This window comes from Myotis daubentonii, chromosome 9, assembly GCF_963259705.1.
Source record: "Myotis daubentonii chromosome 9, mMyoDau2.1, whole genome shotgun sequence".
Lineage (NCBI taxonomy): Eukaryota > Metazoa > Chordata > Mammalia > Chiroptera > Vespertilionidae > Myotis > Myotis daubentonii.
Window position 1 is genome coordinate 14,852,687 of NC_081848.1, and position 19,928 is coordinate 14,872,614.

General features: G+C 38.5%; 1 protein-coding gene across 1 annotated transcript in view; it reads left to right on the forward strand.

Annotated features, from left to right (window-relative positions):
• DDX10 (DEAD-box helicase 10) overlaps positions 1-19,928 on the forward strand; it is a 262,437-nt gene that overhangs the window by 147,423 nt on the left and 95,086 nt on the right. Inside the window, exon 14 of the mRNA XM_059708004.1 lies at positions 18,307-18,426. Coding sequence (XP_059563987.1) covers positions 18,307-18,426 — 120 coding nt within the window. The remainder of the gene's footprint in view (positions 1-18,306; positions 18,427-19,928) is intronic.

A 19,928-nucleotide genomic window follows, 5' to 3' on the forward strand; every position in this document is an offset into this window, starting at 1 on the left:
TTCAGAAATCTTAATATACCTAATGGAGAATTAATTGCATTTTAATAGAGAAAATTCCCATCAGTTCAACCTGTTTACTTGATTAGATTGGAATTGAATGTTCACAACTAGTTTGAGGTGAATATTTTATTAGTATTATCATTAAGTTTTCTATTGCATTCATTTATTAATAATTCAACCAATTCCTTTAAATTATTATATGGCTTAAATAATTCAAGTTTTCTGAAACAGTCTAGATAAGATGTAAATAATGCTTTCCAGTGATAACATACTAACTTGGAAATGACCACATTGAGTTCCCAAGGTTCATTTCATGTTCCAATTTCATATTCTTTTCTTTTGGACTTACCACTTCTAGTCTTATACCTCAGGAATTCTTTTGGTATAAGGTAGAGAATATTTGGGAGATGGAAGATAATTATTACATATCCTGTCAGTAACTGGTTAATAAATTCTCAATTTCCTGGTTTTAATTTAATTATTTTGTTTTCCAGTTTAGAATTGATTGTTTGGTTGGTTGTCTGTTGAGAGGAAAATGATTTGCAATGTTTTTGCAATGCATCACTAATCATGAGAGGTGTAATGTTTTTGCATTGCATCACTAATCATGAGAGGTGTAATGTTTTTGCATTGCATCACTAATCATGAGAGGGATTTTTCATAGCACTTTTACTAAAAAACTACAGTAGTTCCTTTCTTGTGTTTTTGTTTTCAGTTTGTCTGCTTTTATTACCATAACTGTCTTAACTCTACATGGCTGTCCTTTTCCCTGTCTGTTTTGTTCTATACATCCTGTCTCTTTTGCCCCGAAGCTTGTCACAGAACTCTTATTACCTTTCCAGCCTCCTAACTTTACCTCTATCTGTAATTACTATTGTCTTTTTCCTTGAGTGATATAAGAAAATACAATTAATCTTTGTTTTCAGTAGTAGGTAGACCTCTCAAGGGTAACACTGGAACTTGAAAAAAAACAAAAAAAAACATTTAGATTGAGATTTTACCAATGTTAATTGCTTATTTGGTTTGGAAACTACATGAATTTTTTAGTGAAAAGGGTAATTTTCCTTATTGTTTTCCCTTGATGTAATTTATTCTTTAAAAATGTACACGAAGGATAATTATAGGTGTCCTCATGCAATGCATTCTTCTGTTATTTAGTGGATTCTCTCTGAAAGGATTTGTTCAAGGAGAAACTGTATGTCTATATCCTAGGGAGGTCATGGGCTCCAGCACTTGGGGAGTGGACTAAACCTTCCCACAGACAATGTTTCTAGAATTTATTTGAGTCAGTGACATTGTGGTGTCCCGAGAAGAGCACATACTTGAAGAGCACATTTTGAAGTTTAATGAGCCTGTGTTTAGAGGCTGCCTCCGTTAGGTAATTGTTTAACTTGTTTTATTGTCAGTTTCATCACCTGTAAGATGCAGGCAGTACCTTAAAAGGGAAGTTGTGAGGAGTGATTCAAATATTAAACATCTAGCATGGTATCTGGCAGATGCCATCTCTAATTACTGTTTTGTAAATTCAAAGAAATGTTTAATGGCCTTTGATTTGCTCAGTGAATCCATTTGGATTTGTCACTTGTCATGTATTGGAACTGAGGACAAATTCGGCAATATCATGGCATAAATTAAGGAATAAACTAAGGGAAAAGGGGGCATTTTATGGGGAATAGCCAGGATCAGCAAGACTTGAGGCATGAGTTCCCAACTCCCTTATTCTAGTTAGAGGGGTACCAGAATTTTGACAGTTGGCTCAATATATAGAGCATAGATTTTATTCCAGTGAAGGTATCCTGTTCCATATTATTCCCCCTTATTTGTTACAGAACAAGCCACAGATTCAGCCTTATCAGTGAATAGTTACACAAACTAGTTAGGAACCAGACAGTATAGTTGGATGCCTATAGTCAAGTGAGGAATTCATCTGTCCAGCATGTGGAGACCTGGGGTCCATGGGAAACTGAGACTGCCCTGCTAAGAGAAGACACTATGGTTCTGTCTGAAGCTGAGTGTGATGGCGGCCTCTCCTGCTGGGAGGAAGGGATAGAGGAGTGATTCCAGCTCATTGGTTAGGCATCCCAGTGACTCCTGACAGCATTTTCAGACAGTTCTGCTTCGTGCATCACACTTTACTGCCCAGGGTCAGTAAATCTGTTTTCTCAACAAATAAGTGTCAAATTAAATGCTAAATGTTATGTTTGTTTATTTCTATGCTATTCAAGCAAGTTGATGTCTTTGAATGACTCTTAAACAAATTCAGAGTCTTAGAATTAATATTGTTACCGATGAAAATTGCTCTAAATTTGCCTGCGCACAGCTCAGCTTCACAAATAATTATTGATTTGTTCAGGCACAAAGTAGATGCTTACTCTAGGAATTAAAAGGTAAGACAGACTCTCTGTCCACAGGGACTTTAGTGTCTAAGAGGGGTAAAATAGAAGTGGAAGAATTTCTTAAAACTAGAAGAAATGCCACAAGAGATATCACTGAAATAAATGGCTGAAGGTAGAAAGTGAGAAAAGGTCTCAAAAAATAGCCAGTGTTGAATTTTACTTAATCACCTTAATTTTGCCTTTTGGGTGAGAATTTCAAGCATATTGATAGCTTCTGCATTTTCTAGTCTGTGGATAGAACAGTAAGGAGAGTGATTAAACCAAAAAAAAGTAGCTATTTGGCTTATAGAGTTTGGAGCCTACCAAAAATTATATTTTAATTCTTTGGGTATTGTGGTATACAGTAGTTATTAATAATTTGTAAATCAGAGTATTACATTTTAGTGTCACAGACTTACTAATCAAATATCAGGGCGGAGGAAAAATAAACAAATGAGCAAGTATCTGTCAACAGCTTCTAAGGCTGTCAAACATTTTTTACTGTTTAAGTGCTAAGGAAGGCAGATGGAAATTATATTAATCACTTCATGCTCAACCTGAAATTTGCCAGGAATAAAAAAAAAAAAAATAAGACAAAGTAGTGGAGCACTGAAGGACAGAATACTTTTTTCTAGATGTTATGCTTTTGAGAGAGAAAATAAAATTAGAGGTAAGATTTAGTCATAGCCATATGGTCCTTCTTTGAATAAAGACCACTTTTAAAGTAATTCATTTAAGCCTGGCTGGTTTGGCTCAGTGGTTGAACTTTGATCTATGAACCAGGAGATAACAGTTCAACTCCTGGTCAGGGCACATGCCTGGGTTGTTCTGGATTCCATTGGGGATGTGTGTGCAGGAGGCAGCCGATCAATGATTCTCTCTCATCATTGATGTTTCTATCTCTCTCTCCCTTTCCTTTCTTCTCTGAAATCAATGACAAAAAATATATTAAAAAATAATTCATTTAAAGCCCTGGCTGTGTAGGTCAGTTGGTTAGGGCATCATCCAGATATGCCAAGGTTGCAGGTTTGATACCCATCAGGGCACATACAAGAATCAACCAATGAATGTATAAATAAGTAGAACAACAAATTTCTCTCTCTCTCTCTCTCTCTCTCTCTCTCTCTCTCTCTCTCTCTCTCTCTCTCTCATAATTAAAAAAAAAAATCCTTGAGGGATTCTTTCCATTTTAAAAATATTTGCTGTTGACCAACTCTTGATTTCCATCTTATGGGGTGTCTTAGCGTTGCTACAAAAAATTTTACTTCTCAAAGGAAAGTGTAGTCTCTGAGATGTTTCTGACTAAAATATTCTTGTTATATGTGGTGTCAAGGAGATCACAGGTTAGGGTTTTTGGAAGACTGTCCCTAACTTTGCTGGTATTGACTATGATCTTGACCTTCTCTTAACCTCTGCATACATATGTGCATGCAGTGCTATTCCTCTAGGGCAGTGGTTCTCAACCTTCCTAATGCTGCGACCCTTTAATACAGTTCCTCATGTTGTGGTGACCCCCCACCATAAAATTATTTTCGTTGCTACTTCATAACTGTAATGTTGCTGCTGTTATGAATCGTAATGTAAATATCTGGTATGCAGGATGTATTTAGGCGACCCCTGTGAAAGGGTCATTCGACCCCTAAAGGCGTCGCGACCCACAGGTTGAGAACCGCTGCTCTAGGGCCTTTTTAGCCTTCTAAGTTCTGTACTTAATGCCAATATTTTTAATTGCCATTATATGGTTTTGCATACCACTACTTTATAAATGGTGTATTTTTAAGAATATCCAATTTTAAATGATTAAACATCATCCAAGCATGCCTTGTTGTAATGTGGTACACGTAGGCTAGCCATTGACTTTTCATTTAGTCTTTTTGCTTAGCTAACTTTCTTATACAGTAAAGATAGTGTTGGAAACTTGACTGTATATGTAGTTTTGAACGTGATGTAGACTAGACATGGTAGTGAGGCTTGTTATTTCTCTTTTAGTTATGATAAATCCTATACATATCTTGTGATGTAGTAAGTCAGCAAATTTAGAAAAATGTCAAACACTGGATCCATGGATAACCAGTAGCAATGATTACCCTGTCTTGGGGGTCTGGGAGGTTGGCATAAGTATATCTCAAATGTCTTAAAATAGAATGTCAAAAATGGTTTAACTAACCAGGTCCCAAGTCCGAGTTGAGTTTAGTGTATATCTTAGTTCTATGATTGTAATTCTTTGTGAAGTCTTTAAATCATACAAAGATTCTATTTTTGTAATTTCGAGTGCAGATCCATGTCCATGTGTGTGTTTGCATATAATTTTTAAATTGGTGTACTGAACAACTGGCATTATGTCACAATTGCTTATTATACACTCATGATGAATGAATTTTTACAAATTCTGCTTTATATCACAGTAACCAGACTGCCAAATAATTTGATATTCTTTTAGGTTCTGGAACCAGCTATGGAATTCTCAGTTAAACCTTATAATTACATATTGTTGACTGTTATTTTGATGCTATATAATTTTGGCCAAACTGATTCTGATTAATAAACTACTGGTTGTTGCTGAGTCTGGTATCACTTAGAAGTAGGTTGATAGATTAGATGCTCCTCTAAGAGAAGCATACCTTAGTGCAGCGGTGGGGAACCTTTTTCTGAAAGGGCCATTTGGATATTTATAACATCATTCGCTTACTATAATTCACTTAATCTAAATGTATGTTCTATGATACAAGCTCCTAGATTTATTGAATTTCGAGTCCTGCTTGCAGTTGCTTTGGCAGGGCAGACCAAATGATTTTGCAGCCCTTATACAGCCGTGGGCTGGATGTTCCCCACCCCTGCCTTAGTGTCATATTGCTTATTGTAATTTCAGAAAGCCTGCCCAGGTTTTTTAACTTGTTCATTACCATCATCCTGACTTACTTACGTAGTCTCCCTCAACCCCGTTAATTCAATGGCCATGTAACTCAATTAGCTTTCCTTTATAGACAGTACTGTTTTTTTAAATATAAAGCTTATATTTCTAAGTTCTAGAAGAATTCTAAAAGTTGTAAGAGACAACAGAAATTGATGCAGCCAATTTGTACATAAGTTAGAAATAAATCCATACTGTAATTTCTTGAAGTCTAAATAGAGAGGCAAAGAAGTATGTATCAAGCTCCATTTCTTTAAATTGCTTCCAGCTGCCTGCTTCCTAATATAGAAATATTTATTGAAAGTGGCACTTTAAAAATTAGATTCCTAAGGCAAAATATGACTGGCTCCATAATTTTGTTAAAGAACAGGAAATATCTGGCTTTTTTTTTTTTTTTTTGAGGGCCATGGTGTAAACAGATAATACATACTGTCTGGCTAGTAAAACAGAACAGTTAACAGCCTAGACCAGTGGTTGGCAAACTGCAGCTCGCGAGCCACATGCGGCTCTTTGGCCCCATGGCATGGGCCACGAAGTTTCTTTTCTTTTTTTTTTTTTTTAATTAAATCTTTATTGTTCAGATTATTACAGTTGTTCCTCTTTTTCCCCCCCCATAGCTCCCCTCCACCCCACCCTCCGCCCTCAACCCCCCCGGCCCACTGTCCTCATCCATAGGTGCACGATTTTTGTCCAGTCTCTTCCCGCATTCCCCACACACCTTTCCCCCCCCAAGAATAGTCAGTCCACTCCCTTTCTATGCCCCTGATTCTATTATAATCACCAGTTTATTCTGTTCATCAGATTATTTATTCACTTGATTTTTAGATTCACTTGTTGATAGATGTGTATTTGTTGTTCATAGTTTGTATCTTTACCTTTTTCTTCTTCTTCCTCTTCTTAAAGGATACCTTTCAGCATTTCATATAATCCTGGTTTGGTGGTGATGAACTCCTTTAGCTTTTCCTTATCTGTGAAGCTCTTTATCTGACCTTCAATTCTGAATGATAGCTTTGCTGGATAAAGTAATCTTGGTTGTAGGTTCTTGGTATTCATCACTTTGAATATTTCTTGCCACTCCCTTCTGGCCTGCAAAGTTTCTGTTGAGAAATCAGCTGACAGTCGTATGGGTATTCCCTTGTAGGTAACTGACTTTCTTTCTCTTGCTGCTTTTAAGATTCTCTCTTTGTCTTTTGCTCTTGGCATTTTAATTATGATGTGTCTTGGTGTGTTCCTCTTTGGACTCCTTTTGTTTGGGGTTCTCCGCGCTTCCTGGACTTGTAAGTCTATTTCTTTCACCAGGTGGGGGAAGTTTTCTGTCATTATTTCTTCAAATAGGTTTTCAATATCTTGCTCTCTCTCTTCTTCTGGCAACCCTATAATTCGGATGTTGGTATGCTTGAAGCTGTCCCAGAGGCTCCTTACACTATCTTCGTATTTTTGGATTCTTTTTTCATTTTGCTTTTCTGGTTGGTTGTTTTTTGCTTCTTCGTATTTCAAATCTTTGACTTGATTCTTGCGATCCTCTAGTCTGCTGTTGGAACTCCGCATAATATCCTTTATTTCAGTCAGTGTATGCTTAATTTCTATTTGGTCCTTTTTTATAACCTCGAGGATCTCACTAGATTTCTTGAGTGTCTCACTACATTTATCGGCGGTCTCACCAGACTTTTAGAGGGTCTTACTAAATTTATCGGCGGTTTCTAGAAAGTTCTTGAAAAACCTTAAAAGTGTGGTTTTTAACTCTATATCCAGTCATTTGCTTTCCTCCATTTCTGTCATTTGTGTCCTGTTTCTTTGTCTCCGCATTTTTTTATGCTTCCCTGCGTCGATAGAGTGGCTTTGTGTGCTAGGTGTCCTATAGGGCCCAGTGGCTCAGCCTCCCCAATTACCTGAGGTGGACACTCTTGGTGCACCCCCTTGTGGGCTTTGTGCACAGTCTTGTTGTAGTTATGTCTTGATTGTTGTAGGTATGACTGGGAGGAATTGACCTCCAGGCCAGTTGGCTGTGAGAATCAGCTGTGTCTGCAGTGGGAGAACTTCTGTTCTGGAAACACCCCTCTGGGGCAAGACTTGCTTCAGTGGGGCTTTGTTGCTCACTGAGTCTGCCCCCTGAGTGTGTCCTTTATGGGTCCGAGGAGCTGCAATCTGGATGGTCCCACTCTGACCACCGGGCATACTGGCTCCTGGATCTCTAAGGAGGTGCTAATCTATCCTCTGCCTGAGGCTACCCAGCAGGAGCTCAGCTGTGAAGCAGTGCAAGTTGCCGTGGGGCCTTGGGCCAGCTGCAAGTTTGTTAGGTAATTTCCAGATTGCAAAGGGCCAGACCTTTCATATGCAAAAGCCGGCGCACAGCTTGGGCGGGGCGGGGGTCCCAGGAGATCAATAGGGTGGAACAAGCAGCTATGGCTGTCCTCAGAGTCCCAGGTTCTCAGTGTCCCCGTATGAGTCTGGGTCCCCAGAGACTCGCCTGGAACTGGAGCTCAGAGCTTGAGACTCCCTACCGATTGAAAAAGACAACCGTGTCCTCAGCCGCCAGCCCTCTCCGCGTGCACCTCCGTACCTCTGTACTTTGCTTCTGCACCGCAGCTCCTCTGAGTCTCGGTATGCTTTTCTCTTTCCTTCTAGTTGTAGAATTTCCACTCAGCCAGCCTTCCTGTGGTTCTGGATGATGTCCGTTCCGTCTTTTATTTGTATTCTTGAAGTGGTTGTGCTAAGCAGCAATCTCTGGTGTTTACCTATGCCGCCATCTTGGTTTTCTCCCTGGGCCACGAAGTTTCAATTGCACTATATGTGCATGCCCGCACGTGGTATTTTGTGGAAGAGCCATACTCAAGGGGCCAGTTTGCCAACCACTGGCCTAGACAGTTTCAGTGAACCAAAGGAAATTTGCTAAAGTAGTAAGTGAGGAATATGAAATTATCCTTTATATGTTCCAGTAGTATAAGTGCTCAAAAGGTAGCAGGAACCATCCTATATAATAAAAGGGTAATATGCAAATTTACCCTAACAGCAGAAAGACTGGGAACGACCAGTCTCTATGACGTGCCCTGATCACCAGGGGGCAGATGCTCAACACAGGAGCTGCCCCCTGGTGGTCAGTGTGCTCCCACAGGGGGAGTTCTCTTCAGCCACAAGCTGGGCTGACAGCTGCGAGCTCAGCAGTGGTGGCAGGAGCCTCTACCACCTCCTAGGCAGCACTAAGGATGTCCGACTGCAGTTTAGGTCCGCTCCCACAGGGGAGCGGACCTAAGCTGTCAGTTGGATGTTGCCCAAGGGCTCCCAGGCTGCCAGAGGGATGTCTGACTGCCAGCTTAGGCCCGATTCCCCAGAGAGCAGGCCTAAGCCAGCAGGTGGACATCCCCCAAGGGGTCCCAGACTGCAAACTGTGAGAGGGTGCAGGCCGGGCTGAGGGAATCCCCCGAGTGCACAAATTTTTGTGCAGCGGGCCTCTAGTTTAGGATAATAAAAGACAAAGACAATGATGGATTTGGCTGGCCATGAAGTTGGAAATGAGACTAAAAGTAAGGAAATAAGCAAAGTAAAATACAGCATGGTAGAGAAAAGAAACTTAAATCTTATCTGGACTAATTGGGAGCCAAGAAAGATTTAAAGAGTTAGACTAAAATGCCATAAAGAGGCTTTTTAAAACCAAGGGAAATTTTGTGTTAATTATGACAAGAAATTGAGGAAAAGAAGACAAATATGTTGGCAAAAACAACACTGGCGTTTGAGAATTTGGTGGGGGGACTCATCTGAAAAATGAGAGAAGGGACAGAGGGAAACAGAATCTGTATTTGAGATCTGAAAGTTATTTTTCTGAAAGCTTTCAGTAGTTAAGGTGGAGGTACACATTCTCAGGTAGAGTTTATTAGGTTAAAAAGCAGTTTCTGGAAAGTATTCCAAGGTAAGCCTGTGGATTCAAACAGTAGGAATCCTGAAGGAGGAGTCTAGCAATCAAAAAACATTGCGTAGAATGGTAGTGCCGTATGATCCTCCATTAACAGAAGGAAGAAAGTCCAAACAGAACTGAGATCACTACATAGCTATGTGGTTTTTGGTCTGGGGGAAAAAAAGAAATAAGCAATACTCAGTTGTCTGTTTTCCCATTAATGTTGACCCATCAAGATGATTTTTTAAAGAATCATGAATATCTCATAATAAATTTTGTCATTGTTATTTAATATATTATAGTATTCTTTGACAAATTTAATCATTTTATATGTTGCAGCTGCAGCTTTATTGAGGAATAATTGACAAATATAATTGTATATATTTAAAGTATACAATGTAATGTTTTTGTGTACATATACAGTGTGAAATGATTGCTATACTAAGATCAAGATAATTAACACATCTGTCACCTCACAGTTAACTCCTTTTTGTGTGTGATAAGAATGATTAAATCTACTCTCAGCAACTTTCATAATACAGTATTATTAATGGTACTCACTATACTGTACATACATTAGAACTTCAGAATTTTCTCATGATTGATAGTTTGTACCCTTCTTCCTAGCCCCTGGCAACACCATTTTGTTTCTATGAAAGGGGCCTTTTTTTTTTTTTTGCCTTTAAAGATTGTACATATAAGTGATGATATACAGTCTTTGTCTTTTCTGCCTGACTTATGTCACATAGCATAATGCCTTCCAGGTTCATCCATGTTTTTGCAAATGTCAGGATTTCCTTTTTCTCATTGCTGAGTAATATTCCATTGTTGTTCATATACCACATTTTCCTGATCCATTCATCCTTTGACACTTAGGTTGTTTCCCTATCTTGGCTATTTTAAATAGTGCTGCAGTGAGCGTGGGAGTGCAGATATCTATCCCTCTCAGATACTAATTTTGTTTCCTTCAAATATATATCAGGAGTAGGATTACTAGGTGTATGGTAGCTTCTACTTTTAAAGTTGTGGTGTTTTTTTTAAAAAATTGATTTCAGAGCGGAAGGGAGAGGGAGAGAGAGAGAGAGAAACATCAGTGGTGAGAGAGAATCATCAATCGGCTGCCTCCTGCAAGCCCCCTACTGGGAAATGAACCTGCAACCCAGGCATGTGCCCCTGACTGGAATCGAACCTGGGACCTTTCAGTCCACAGGCTGACACTCTGTCCACTGAGCCAAACTAGCTAGGGCGGTAGCTTCTATTTTTAATTGTTTGAGGAACCTCATACTGTTTTCCACTGTGGCTAAACCAATTTACATTCCCACCAACAGTTCTTTTTCCTCCACAGCCTTGCCAACATTTACCTCTTGTCTTTTTGGTGATATGTATCCTAACAGGTGTGAAGTGATATCTCACTGGTTTTTATTTCATTTCCCGGATGATTAAAACTCCTAAAAGAAACATAGGGAAAAAGTTACTTGATTTTGGTCTTGACAATGATCGTTTGGCTATAACACCAAAAGCACAAGCAACAAGAGCTGAAATAAACAATGTGAGTAGATTAGAGTAAAAAACAAATTAAAAAGGCAACCTTGCCCTGACCGGTTTGGCTCAGTGGATAGAGTGTCGGCCTGCGGACTGAGGGTCCCAGGTTCGATTCCGGTCAAGGGCATGTACCTTGGTTGCGGGCACATCCCCAGTAGGGGGTGTGCAGGAGGCAGCTGATCGATGTTTCTCTCTCATTGATGTTTCTAACTCTCTATCCCTCTCCCTTCCTCTCTGTAAAAAAATCAATAAAATATATTAAAAAAAAAAGGCAACCTTTGAAATGGGAGAAAATATTTTCCAATGATATATCTGATAAGGGATTAATAGCTGAGATCTATCAGGAGCTCATATAACTCAAAAGCAAAGGGACAATCTGGTTTTAAAAATGGGCAAAAAACTGAATAGACATTTTTCCCCTCCAAAAAGACATACAAATGGCCATTATTGTACATGAAAGTTGCTCAATATTACTACTCATTATTTCTCAAGCAAAGATTTTGTAGACGGCTTTAAAAGAAAATGTCAACTAGTTCATCCTTAATTTAAATTGTAAAATTAGAATGACAGAAGAAATATGCTGTTATAGCACGTGACTTTGCTTTTTTTTTCTTAAAGAAATCCCACCATGGGTAAGATTTGGTTACTTAGGCAATGGAAATATCTAAAGTTAAGTACTTTTAGGCAACAGTGTTTATAAATGCTAGGAAGTGCCCTTTAACGCAGAGATGGGGAACATCTGGCCAGCGGGCCCTATACCACCCATGAAATCATTTGGTCTGGCCCTGCCAAGGCATTAGGAGTGAGTTATGTAAATGTTAGACCAAATATAGCAGGCTACTTTTTAAGTTGATAGTTTTGTATGGCCCACGAACAATTTTATAAATATCCAAATGGCCCTTGGCAGAAAAAATGTTCCCCACCCCTGCTTAACATAAGGGTTTAAGGTATAATAGGTAATTTCTAAAGTCTCCATCAGAGTTGATAGTTCTTTATTTTGTGGATTTCCTTCAATTTTGGATACAGTTGGTATTAGAAACTTTTAATTATTCAGTGATACATATGGGAGCTACTTTAAGGAAGCATAAAAATATGATTTCTTTAGAGTATCTTTTCCTTTAATTCTAAATTTCATTTACTTAAGCTTTCTTTTCTTTTCTTTTCTTTTTCTTTTGCAATATGATACTCCTTCCTGCCCTTGGATATCTAGTAGTAATACTTACATAAAGTAGGTTTTCTTAATTACCAGAGGCCTGGTGCATGAATTCGTGCACAGTGGGGTCCCTTGGCCTGGCCTGCAGGATCAGGCCAAAACTGGCTCTCTGACATCCCCTGAGGAGTCCTGGATTGCAAGAGGGTGCAGGCCAAGCCAAGGGACCCCACTGGTGTACAACTGGGGCCGGGGAGGGATGTGGGAGGTTGGCCAACCCAGGAGGGACCATGGGAGGGCTCCAGGGCATTCCTGGCCTGTCTCGCTCAGTCCCGATCGGCCAGACCCCAGCAGCAAGCTAACCTACCCGCCAACTGTCTGCCCCTTGGTGGTCAGTGCACATTATAGTGAGTGGTTGAGCAGCCATAGCATATCATTAGCATATTATGCTTTGGTTGAACAGATGACCGGACACTTAGCATATTAAGCTTTTATTATATGGAATATTTTGAATCTTGTAGCCAATGTTAACTATATCATGATCCTTCTAATCAGAGCCATTATTGTTTTTCCGATGGTGATGGTTCTTTATCTTTCAAGTTTTATCAGTTTTGTATTTTTTGATACTTTCCTTTTAGCATTTTATTTTGAAGTCTAGCATACATGTTGTGGAAGAAGTGCAAATAGAAATGGAAATTGGATTTTGATGTTTTACATCTTGTCAGAAAATCTTTCATAATACTTTCTGGCTGCTGCAAATTTCATTTTTATAGCGATAACATAAAGTCTTATAGTCAAAACAGAATTCTTTCTTAACAATGGAATACTTTATATTTTTTGTGATTTAATGAATAGAAATTTAAAATTATTAATGAGTACTTTCTCCTTTGTCCAAGAGCCAGTGTTGAAACTTTTAAGTAAAATCTGCATGTTAAGGAGTTAAATTCATTTTTAAAAAGTCTTTTAGCCCAGCCAAATGTGGCTCAGTGATTGAGCGTCGATCCATGAACCAGGAGGTCAGGTCATATACCTAGGTTGCTAGCTTGATCCCTAGTTGGGGGTGTGCAAGAGGCAGCTGATAAATAATTCTCTCTCATCATTGATGTTTCTATCTCTCCCTTTCCCTTCCTCTCTCTGAAATTAGTAAAAACATATTTTTGAAAAAGTATTTTAGTTAGAAAAGTATATTAAGGTATGCCACAAACCCAGAAAATTTCATTACTTAAAAAATGTATTACATAATTAAAAATATATGCTTGCCAAAGAAACCCAACAATTTTATTCCATATGGCAAAGTTTAAACATAAATGATGAAGTGGGAGAAAGTATTAATGCATCTTTAACAAATGAAGAGATCCCCAAAATTACTAAATAAATGCTAGGAAGCATTAAAAATACTGGCAAACAATATATACAGTGTACAAGAAGATGTGCCTTTGTACAAATGCAAATTAAGCCTTCCCTGAGATGATATTTCTTCACCTAGTTGACTGGCAAATATAAAGCCTAATAACATACTTCATTTAAATAGATGTGGAGAATCAGTTCCTCTCAAATTTTTTGGCAAGTGTATAAATTTGTATAACTTCTCTGGACGCTTATTTTGAAATTTAAATGTACATACTTAGAGGGCTTTAACTTTAGAAATTTACCCTAGATATATAAATGCACACATATATGAAGGTTTATATACAACACTTTTTGTTTTGTTAATTCTCACCTGAGGATTTTTTCCATTGATTTTTTAAGAGAGTGTGGAAGGGTGGGAGAGAGAGAGAGAGAGAGAGAGAGAGAGAGAAATCAATTGGTTGCTTCCTGCACTTGCCCCGATTAGGGTTTGGGATTGAGCCTGCAACTGAGGAATGCCCTTGACTGGAATCGAACCTGGGACCCTTTGGTCCGAAGGCCGATGCTCTATCAACTGAGCAAACCGGCCAGGGCTACAAGGCTCTTTCATGAGTTCTTGGTGTTCTTCATATACTAGTATACTTGCATTGGGAAGGATGTCTCTGGAAGGATGCAGAAAAGGCTACTAGCAATGCTTGCTTCTTGGGACGTAACCTGGGGCGGCTTAAGAGGACACAAATGACAGGATTGTGTTTTTTTAATATCCTTTATAAAAGAAATGAGTGTGTATTACCTGCTAAAATTAACATTCAAAAGGATGACATTGAGCTAAGACTCTGTTGTGAGCCATATGTGAAACATGCCGTCACTGTACATACAGAAGGTATTTTACACCATTGATGACCAACAGTGCAGCTGTGTTGAGTTGTTTGCTGCTCAGTTCAACATCTGTCCCTCAAAAGGAAGTGTTCCTGACTTCCTCTCCTTACCGTAGCTTAGCTAGGGCAAGCATCTGTTACATAGATTTAGTCATCCTGTGCATTTTTTTCTGAGCACTACTGCATTTGTGATTAAATATATTTTCCAATGGTTTAATGTCCCCCTCCCCCCACCCCCCCAACTGATAGTGTGAGACCCCCCCAAGAGGGACCCCCACTCTGTCACACAGATCGACGGCGACCCCAATCAACCGCAGGAGACGTCACTTGATGCAAAACGCAAGAGGCTTTATTCTTTATTCCAGCGCGCTGGGGCCCAACCCGTACTCACGCAGGAGCAGAGGAGTTGTGCGCCCAGCAAGGGGTTTTTCAGCTATTTATATGCTAAAATCACACATCAGGGAGGGGTTGCATGCAGGAGGGTAAGAGGAGAACAAAGAAATTCCAAAAGGGTCTGGTTTGTGTCTTGATAGGGATAAGGCACTCCTTCCTGGTGTTTTACAGCCTGTTCCTCTCAAGGTTACTCAACCCAGCCTTTGTTGGGGCTATCTCCTGTAATAGCCTTGGGGAGGGCGTCATTCCCTTCCGTTCCTATCTCTAGCATGAGAAACCTGGGGAGTTGAGATAAAACAGGCAGCTAGGCCTGGCAGCTGGGCCTGTGCAGTTTGTAACATCAACATTCTTTTATTCTTTCAATAGAGTTAGGCTCAATGAGGATTGGGAGTCCACCTGGCTTTTTCACTGCTGGGGCCCCAGTATGTACCATGATGTGTCTTGTTTTTTGATGACATATTTGAGTGAAGAATAATTCTAGAATACCAGAACAACGCCATGCCTATCAGGAAAAATATGACAGAATCTTTTCATACATGTTGCCATTTTTGGTCCTTTTTTCAGTGGCTTCTTCCCTTAAACAAGCAAAATTTGACCTTTTTTTCTTTGGGAGCAGGGGTGGGACATAGGGGAGGAGGTCACAGATCCCATTTAAAAATCATGATAAATCATAAAAAATGCAAAGATACAAATACTCCCAAATTTTGTTACATGATTTCAGTGGTTTCATGGATTTCCCTTAAGCTCTTCCAGTAGATCTGCATCACTCCAAGCTTCCACTCTGCAGGATTGTTTTTCTGACTGACTTGTATATACTCTGTTCTAACAGTTTTTGGTATCTTTGCTTTGTGACTTTTTCTCTTGTTCCTGAGACTGGGCTTTTATATTTTATTACAAGTAATTTTAAACATATAGGAAAGTTGAAAAAAAAATGTGTGCTTTTGGACACTAGAATACCAACCACTCATATTTTATAATTAACCTTTTACTATTTTACCTTTAATATGCAATTCTCCATCTATTCATCCGTCACTCTTTTTTATTTAATGCATTTCAGAGTAAGTTTCCAGTATCACTACATTTTCTCCCATATAATTCAGCTTGCCTAGTTCTAACTAAAGTTCAGTTTTTGCTTACAGGATCCTTTTGAGGTAGAAATTTACAAACAGTGAAATGCATTAATCTTAAGTGTAACATTTGATGAGTTCTGATAAATGTAGAGATCCATGTAACGCAAACTCCTGTCAAAATATAGAGCGTTACTGTCCCTCCAGACAGAAAATCTGCTCCTGATAATCCCCATTATGTTTTGTTTTTCAGTGATTATAACTTACTCCTGTTTAATTGTCATTTGAGACTCTCAGTTTGCGGTTTCATTGGCATTCTCTCTATCATTAATTGAGGTCTAATGACAGAGTATCAGCCAGGCAGATATTGTATGGTTAGGATGGACCAAACCATAAAATCAAGAAAATCCAGTAGGAGTCAGTAACATTGTCTTCACCCCTGGTGGTCAAGTTGGTGATGTTCTTTGATAAGTGTTTGTGGGGAGAAAGTTGTAGGAGTAATGATTGGGAGTAAGTGTGTGTGTGTGGGGGGGAGGTGGGGAGGGCGGGGGGGTATTTGTTCCCTGTTTTGTAAGATGTCCTATTGGTAGCAACTTATTTCAGTTGACAACTTCCTTCCACCCTATTCCCTTTTTAATTTAGGAGTTTTACCACCACAGTTTATTCATACTCTCAGAAGCCAAATAAGGAAATGAGGATTGCACTATTTCATGAGGGAGAGTAATAGTGATGTATCGTAGAGCATGGTGTGGGTCGGGGGTTTTGGGGGAGAGGCACACCAATTTAGGGCCTTATTTCATCAGATGTTAACATTCATGCAGTCATGGGCCCCCTGAGGGGTGGCAGAGATGGGGTGTTCCATGGTGAGAAGAAATCTAAAAGCAAACAATCTCTGTAGAAGTCCTGTCACATGTAGGTATAGAGTTTGTAGCATATTGATGTCTCTGTCTGATGTAATAAAAATTAGTTACTTAAGAGGAGATTAATCTTTTCATAAACATTTTATGGATTTGAAATTCTAGCAGATTCTTAAGTGCTCTGATACTATAGTTTGCATGTACTAAGAACAAGAAATATAAAAGTAGTGTTAGTAATACCTACATAATAGAACCATCAGTGCCAAAATTTTCCTGTACTTAAGTCATAATGTTATTGCAGATGTTCTAGCTGATTTTCATAATAGCTATTATCATTATCTAGAAATATAATTTATTAACAACTTGTCAGAAGCCTATTTTAGTAAATTTGTTGCTTTTTATTTTATGGTGTTATGTTTTTAAGCATTTTTGTATTCATCAGCAATAATATTTTTGTTGAATGAATTGTTTTTTTTGTGTGCATATTTATTACCATAAAGTAACAGTTGTAATTGATGTACATCTTGAAGCTTCTGATAATTCTTGTGTCCTAGATCAGTCAGTCCTGTTCTAACTAGCCCTGCGGTACAAAATTAAAAAAAAAACAACCACAATCTACTATGAAGCTCAAAGTCTGGGATTTTGCAAATTAAGTGTCTATACAGTTGGTACAATTTCTTTAGGTGGCATGGAATCAATATATAATAGTGGTATTTGAGGTTTATGTAACACATATTTTATATGTTTACATTTATTATTAAACTCTCCCAGCACCCTATGTGATAGGTACTATTATTATCCTCAAGCCAAGAGGTTAAGTAACTTGCTCCTAAATGGTAAAGCTTGAATTCAAATCTATTTTTTAAACGACACCATTTTCCTAACTTCTACCATTCTGACTACTTGTCTAATGGAGGCTTCCTTAGATTAGTTTACTAAGCATCACCACTGGTATTACTGGCTTTGATTTAAGAAAAATAATCCAAATTCTTCTCAAAGGAGTTATTTTTTGTCACTCATTGAAGTAGGCTATGGTATGATCTGTAACTTCCTATCTCAGTTCACTCAGCATTCGCTTGTGTAGGTAAGCTGTGGCTTTGTACTTTTAATATCTTGCTCTAGTGGTTTTAGGTCACAGTTTTCTCAACCTTCCTAATGTTGTGGTGACCCCCAACCATAAAATTTTTTTCGTTGCTACTTCATAACTTTCATTTTGCTACTGTTATGAATCGTAATGTAAATATCTGATATGCAGGATATATTTTCATTGTTTGCGACGCACAGGTTGAGAACCACTGTAGGACATTAGCTAGGTGCTGATCAGTGTATCTCTGTTAAAGTCCTCTTATTCCTTCTCACCTTTGGTGCCAGCTTAGTTTTCATACGGTGTTTTCCCTTGTTCATCTAGGAAAGTACTGTAATGGCAGGAAGAATGTTGAGTGGCCATGTATTGCAGCCATCTTGCTTCCCAACTAAACATTTCTCTAGCCTAAAAGTTTAAGTTTGCACTTGGAAATTAGATGTATTTTTAAAATGTGCTCAATTTTTTTTAGCTGGAAGATAGCTTTATTTATCTTACATGCCCACTTATCACATTATTATGTAGTTCCATTATCAGGGTAACATAGTTTTAGTAATAGAATAAATTTTAGAAGTTATGTCTAACTTCCATTTATTTACACTTAATCCCCTTTAGCATGGGGGGGGGCGTGTGTCGTTAGTTAATAAGTTTAATGACTTTATTTCTGGACATTGTTTTTGGTGCCTCTCATTAGCCATTGCGCAGTAAATGTACTCAGTTTTGGAAAGTGTATTTATTGCCAGACAGAGTTAAATTGTTAATATAAAGCAGCATTTACTTAATCATCTGTTGTTGTTTTTTTATATTCTCACACAGAAGAAAGAATCTTCTAAATCCAGTGTCAAGAAAAAAGTGACCAAAGTCGCAGAAGCAAAAAAAGTAATGAAGAGAAATTTTAAAGTGAATAAGAAAATAACGTTTACTGATGAAGGGGAGGTAAGATTCTTAAATGCTTCATTTCTGAGGTACAGCAGGTCCTCAAATGTGTCCTTTTATTATGATGTTGATGAGATGATGTAGCAGCTTAACTCTTGTTCATAAGCCAATTGGTTTCATCATTGGTCCATTTACTTGACATCCCAGAAACGAGTGAGGATGTTAAGTGAGGACTGTATGTTCCAACTCATAAAGAGTAACTGCCCTGCTAACTGCCTCTCACTAATGAAAAAATGTTTCTCTAAAATAGGATAGGCAGTTCCCTTCACTGTTACCAAAGGAATTCCATCAACTCTACACCTGGAAGCAAGAACATTTTATTGACAATAGACTGAGATACTTCTTGGTGATAACAACAGAGTTAGTTTTGAGCTTCCTAAATTCTGCTTGTATAGATCAGATTTTCTTGTCCTGGTGTCCATCAACGTGTTCTGTGGGGACAAGCACAAGTAGTAACACAGCTACTTGCCACAGCTTTGCTGGACTCTAAAAGAAACTCTGCTGTGCAGTTCCTCAGTTTTAGATGTTGTGTTGGCATGTTTCTTACTTGCTGGCCTGCTAATGGGGAGGATTTCTCTGCTTTAAAATAATCTCAGACACATGGGTGCCTGGCTTTCCTCTCATCATTACCTTGGTCTGAGTGTATATATACCCATAGCTTAGGGGAGGGTTATCACTCGCAGATTGCTCATGAAGGGTCACTCAATTACAAATGAATACTATCTTTGTTGCTAAAGAAGAAGGATATCTGGGAAGTTGAGTGACTACCTAAGGAGTAATGGCTAGAAGTTCGTAGTGATTGCAGGCTCTTCTGAATATTATTTCTTGGTTTCACTCACCAGCCTACAGGTTTCCTTGTTCATTCTAACACAGCACACAGCACACAGCACTTACATAATCTCATTTTTCTTGCCTTGTCTTTTTGTTCTTTTTCCCATAGCACTTACTGTGTAATTCATTCTGTATTTATTTGGTGGTGGTTCGTTTCTTCCACTGTGGAAGGTATTTGTTGACTTTTTTCACTACTCTGTCCTCAGCACTTAGAACAGTGTTTTACATATAGTAAGCCCTCAAAAAAGTTTGTTGGATGAGTGAATCATTGATACCCCAATAAAATAAGTTTTTTATACCAACTGTAATATATCACATCAGCTATTTCATCATTATTAATATAAGTGATGCCTAAGCAGTCTATGTCGAGTAACATATATTTTCTTTTAATTTTGAAGTTAAGAAAGGTTTGGGTGTTTGGGTGGGGGGAGGGAATTTTATTTCAGAAGCCTGGGTTTGCACTAATAATATGGAGTGAAATGGTGTATGATTCATATGAAAACTAACAAAATGAAGTGCAGTTCAAAGTTGTTGGTAGTTGCAGAGGAAGCCTGTATAATTGATAAGTAATGAAATCTTATCATTTATGAAATTACTAAAAAGAGGTCATCACCCGAGAAGCAGGCCAAGCCATACTGTAGTTGTATGACATCAGATGCTTAGGGTAAACA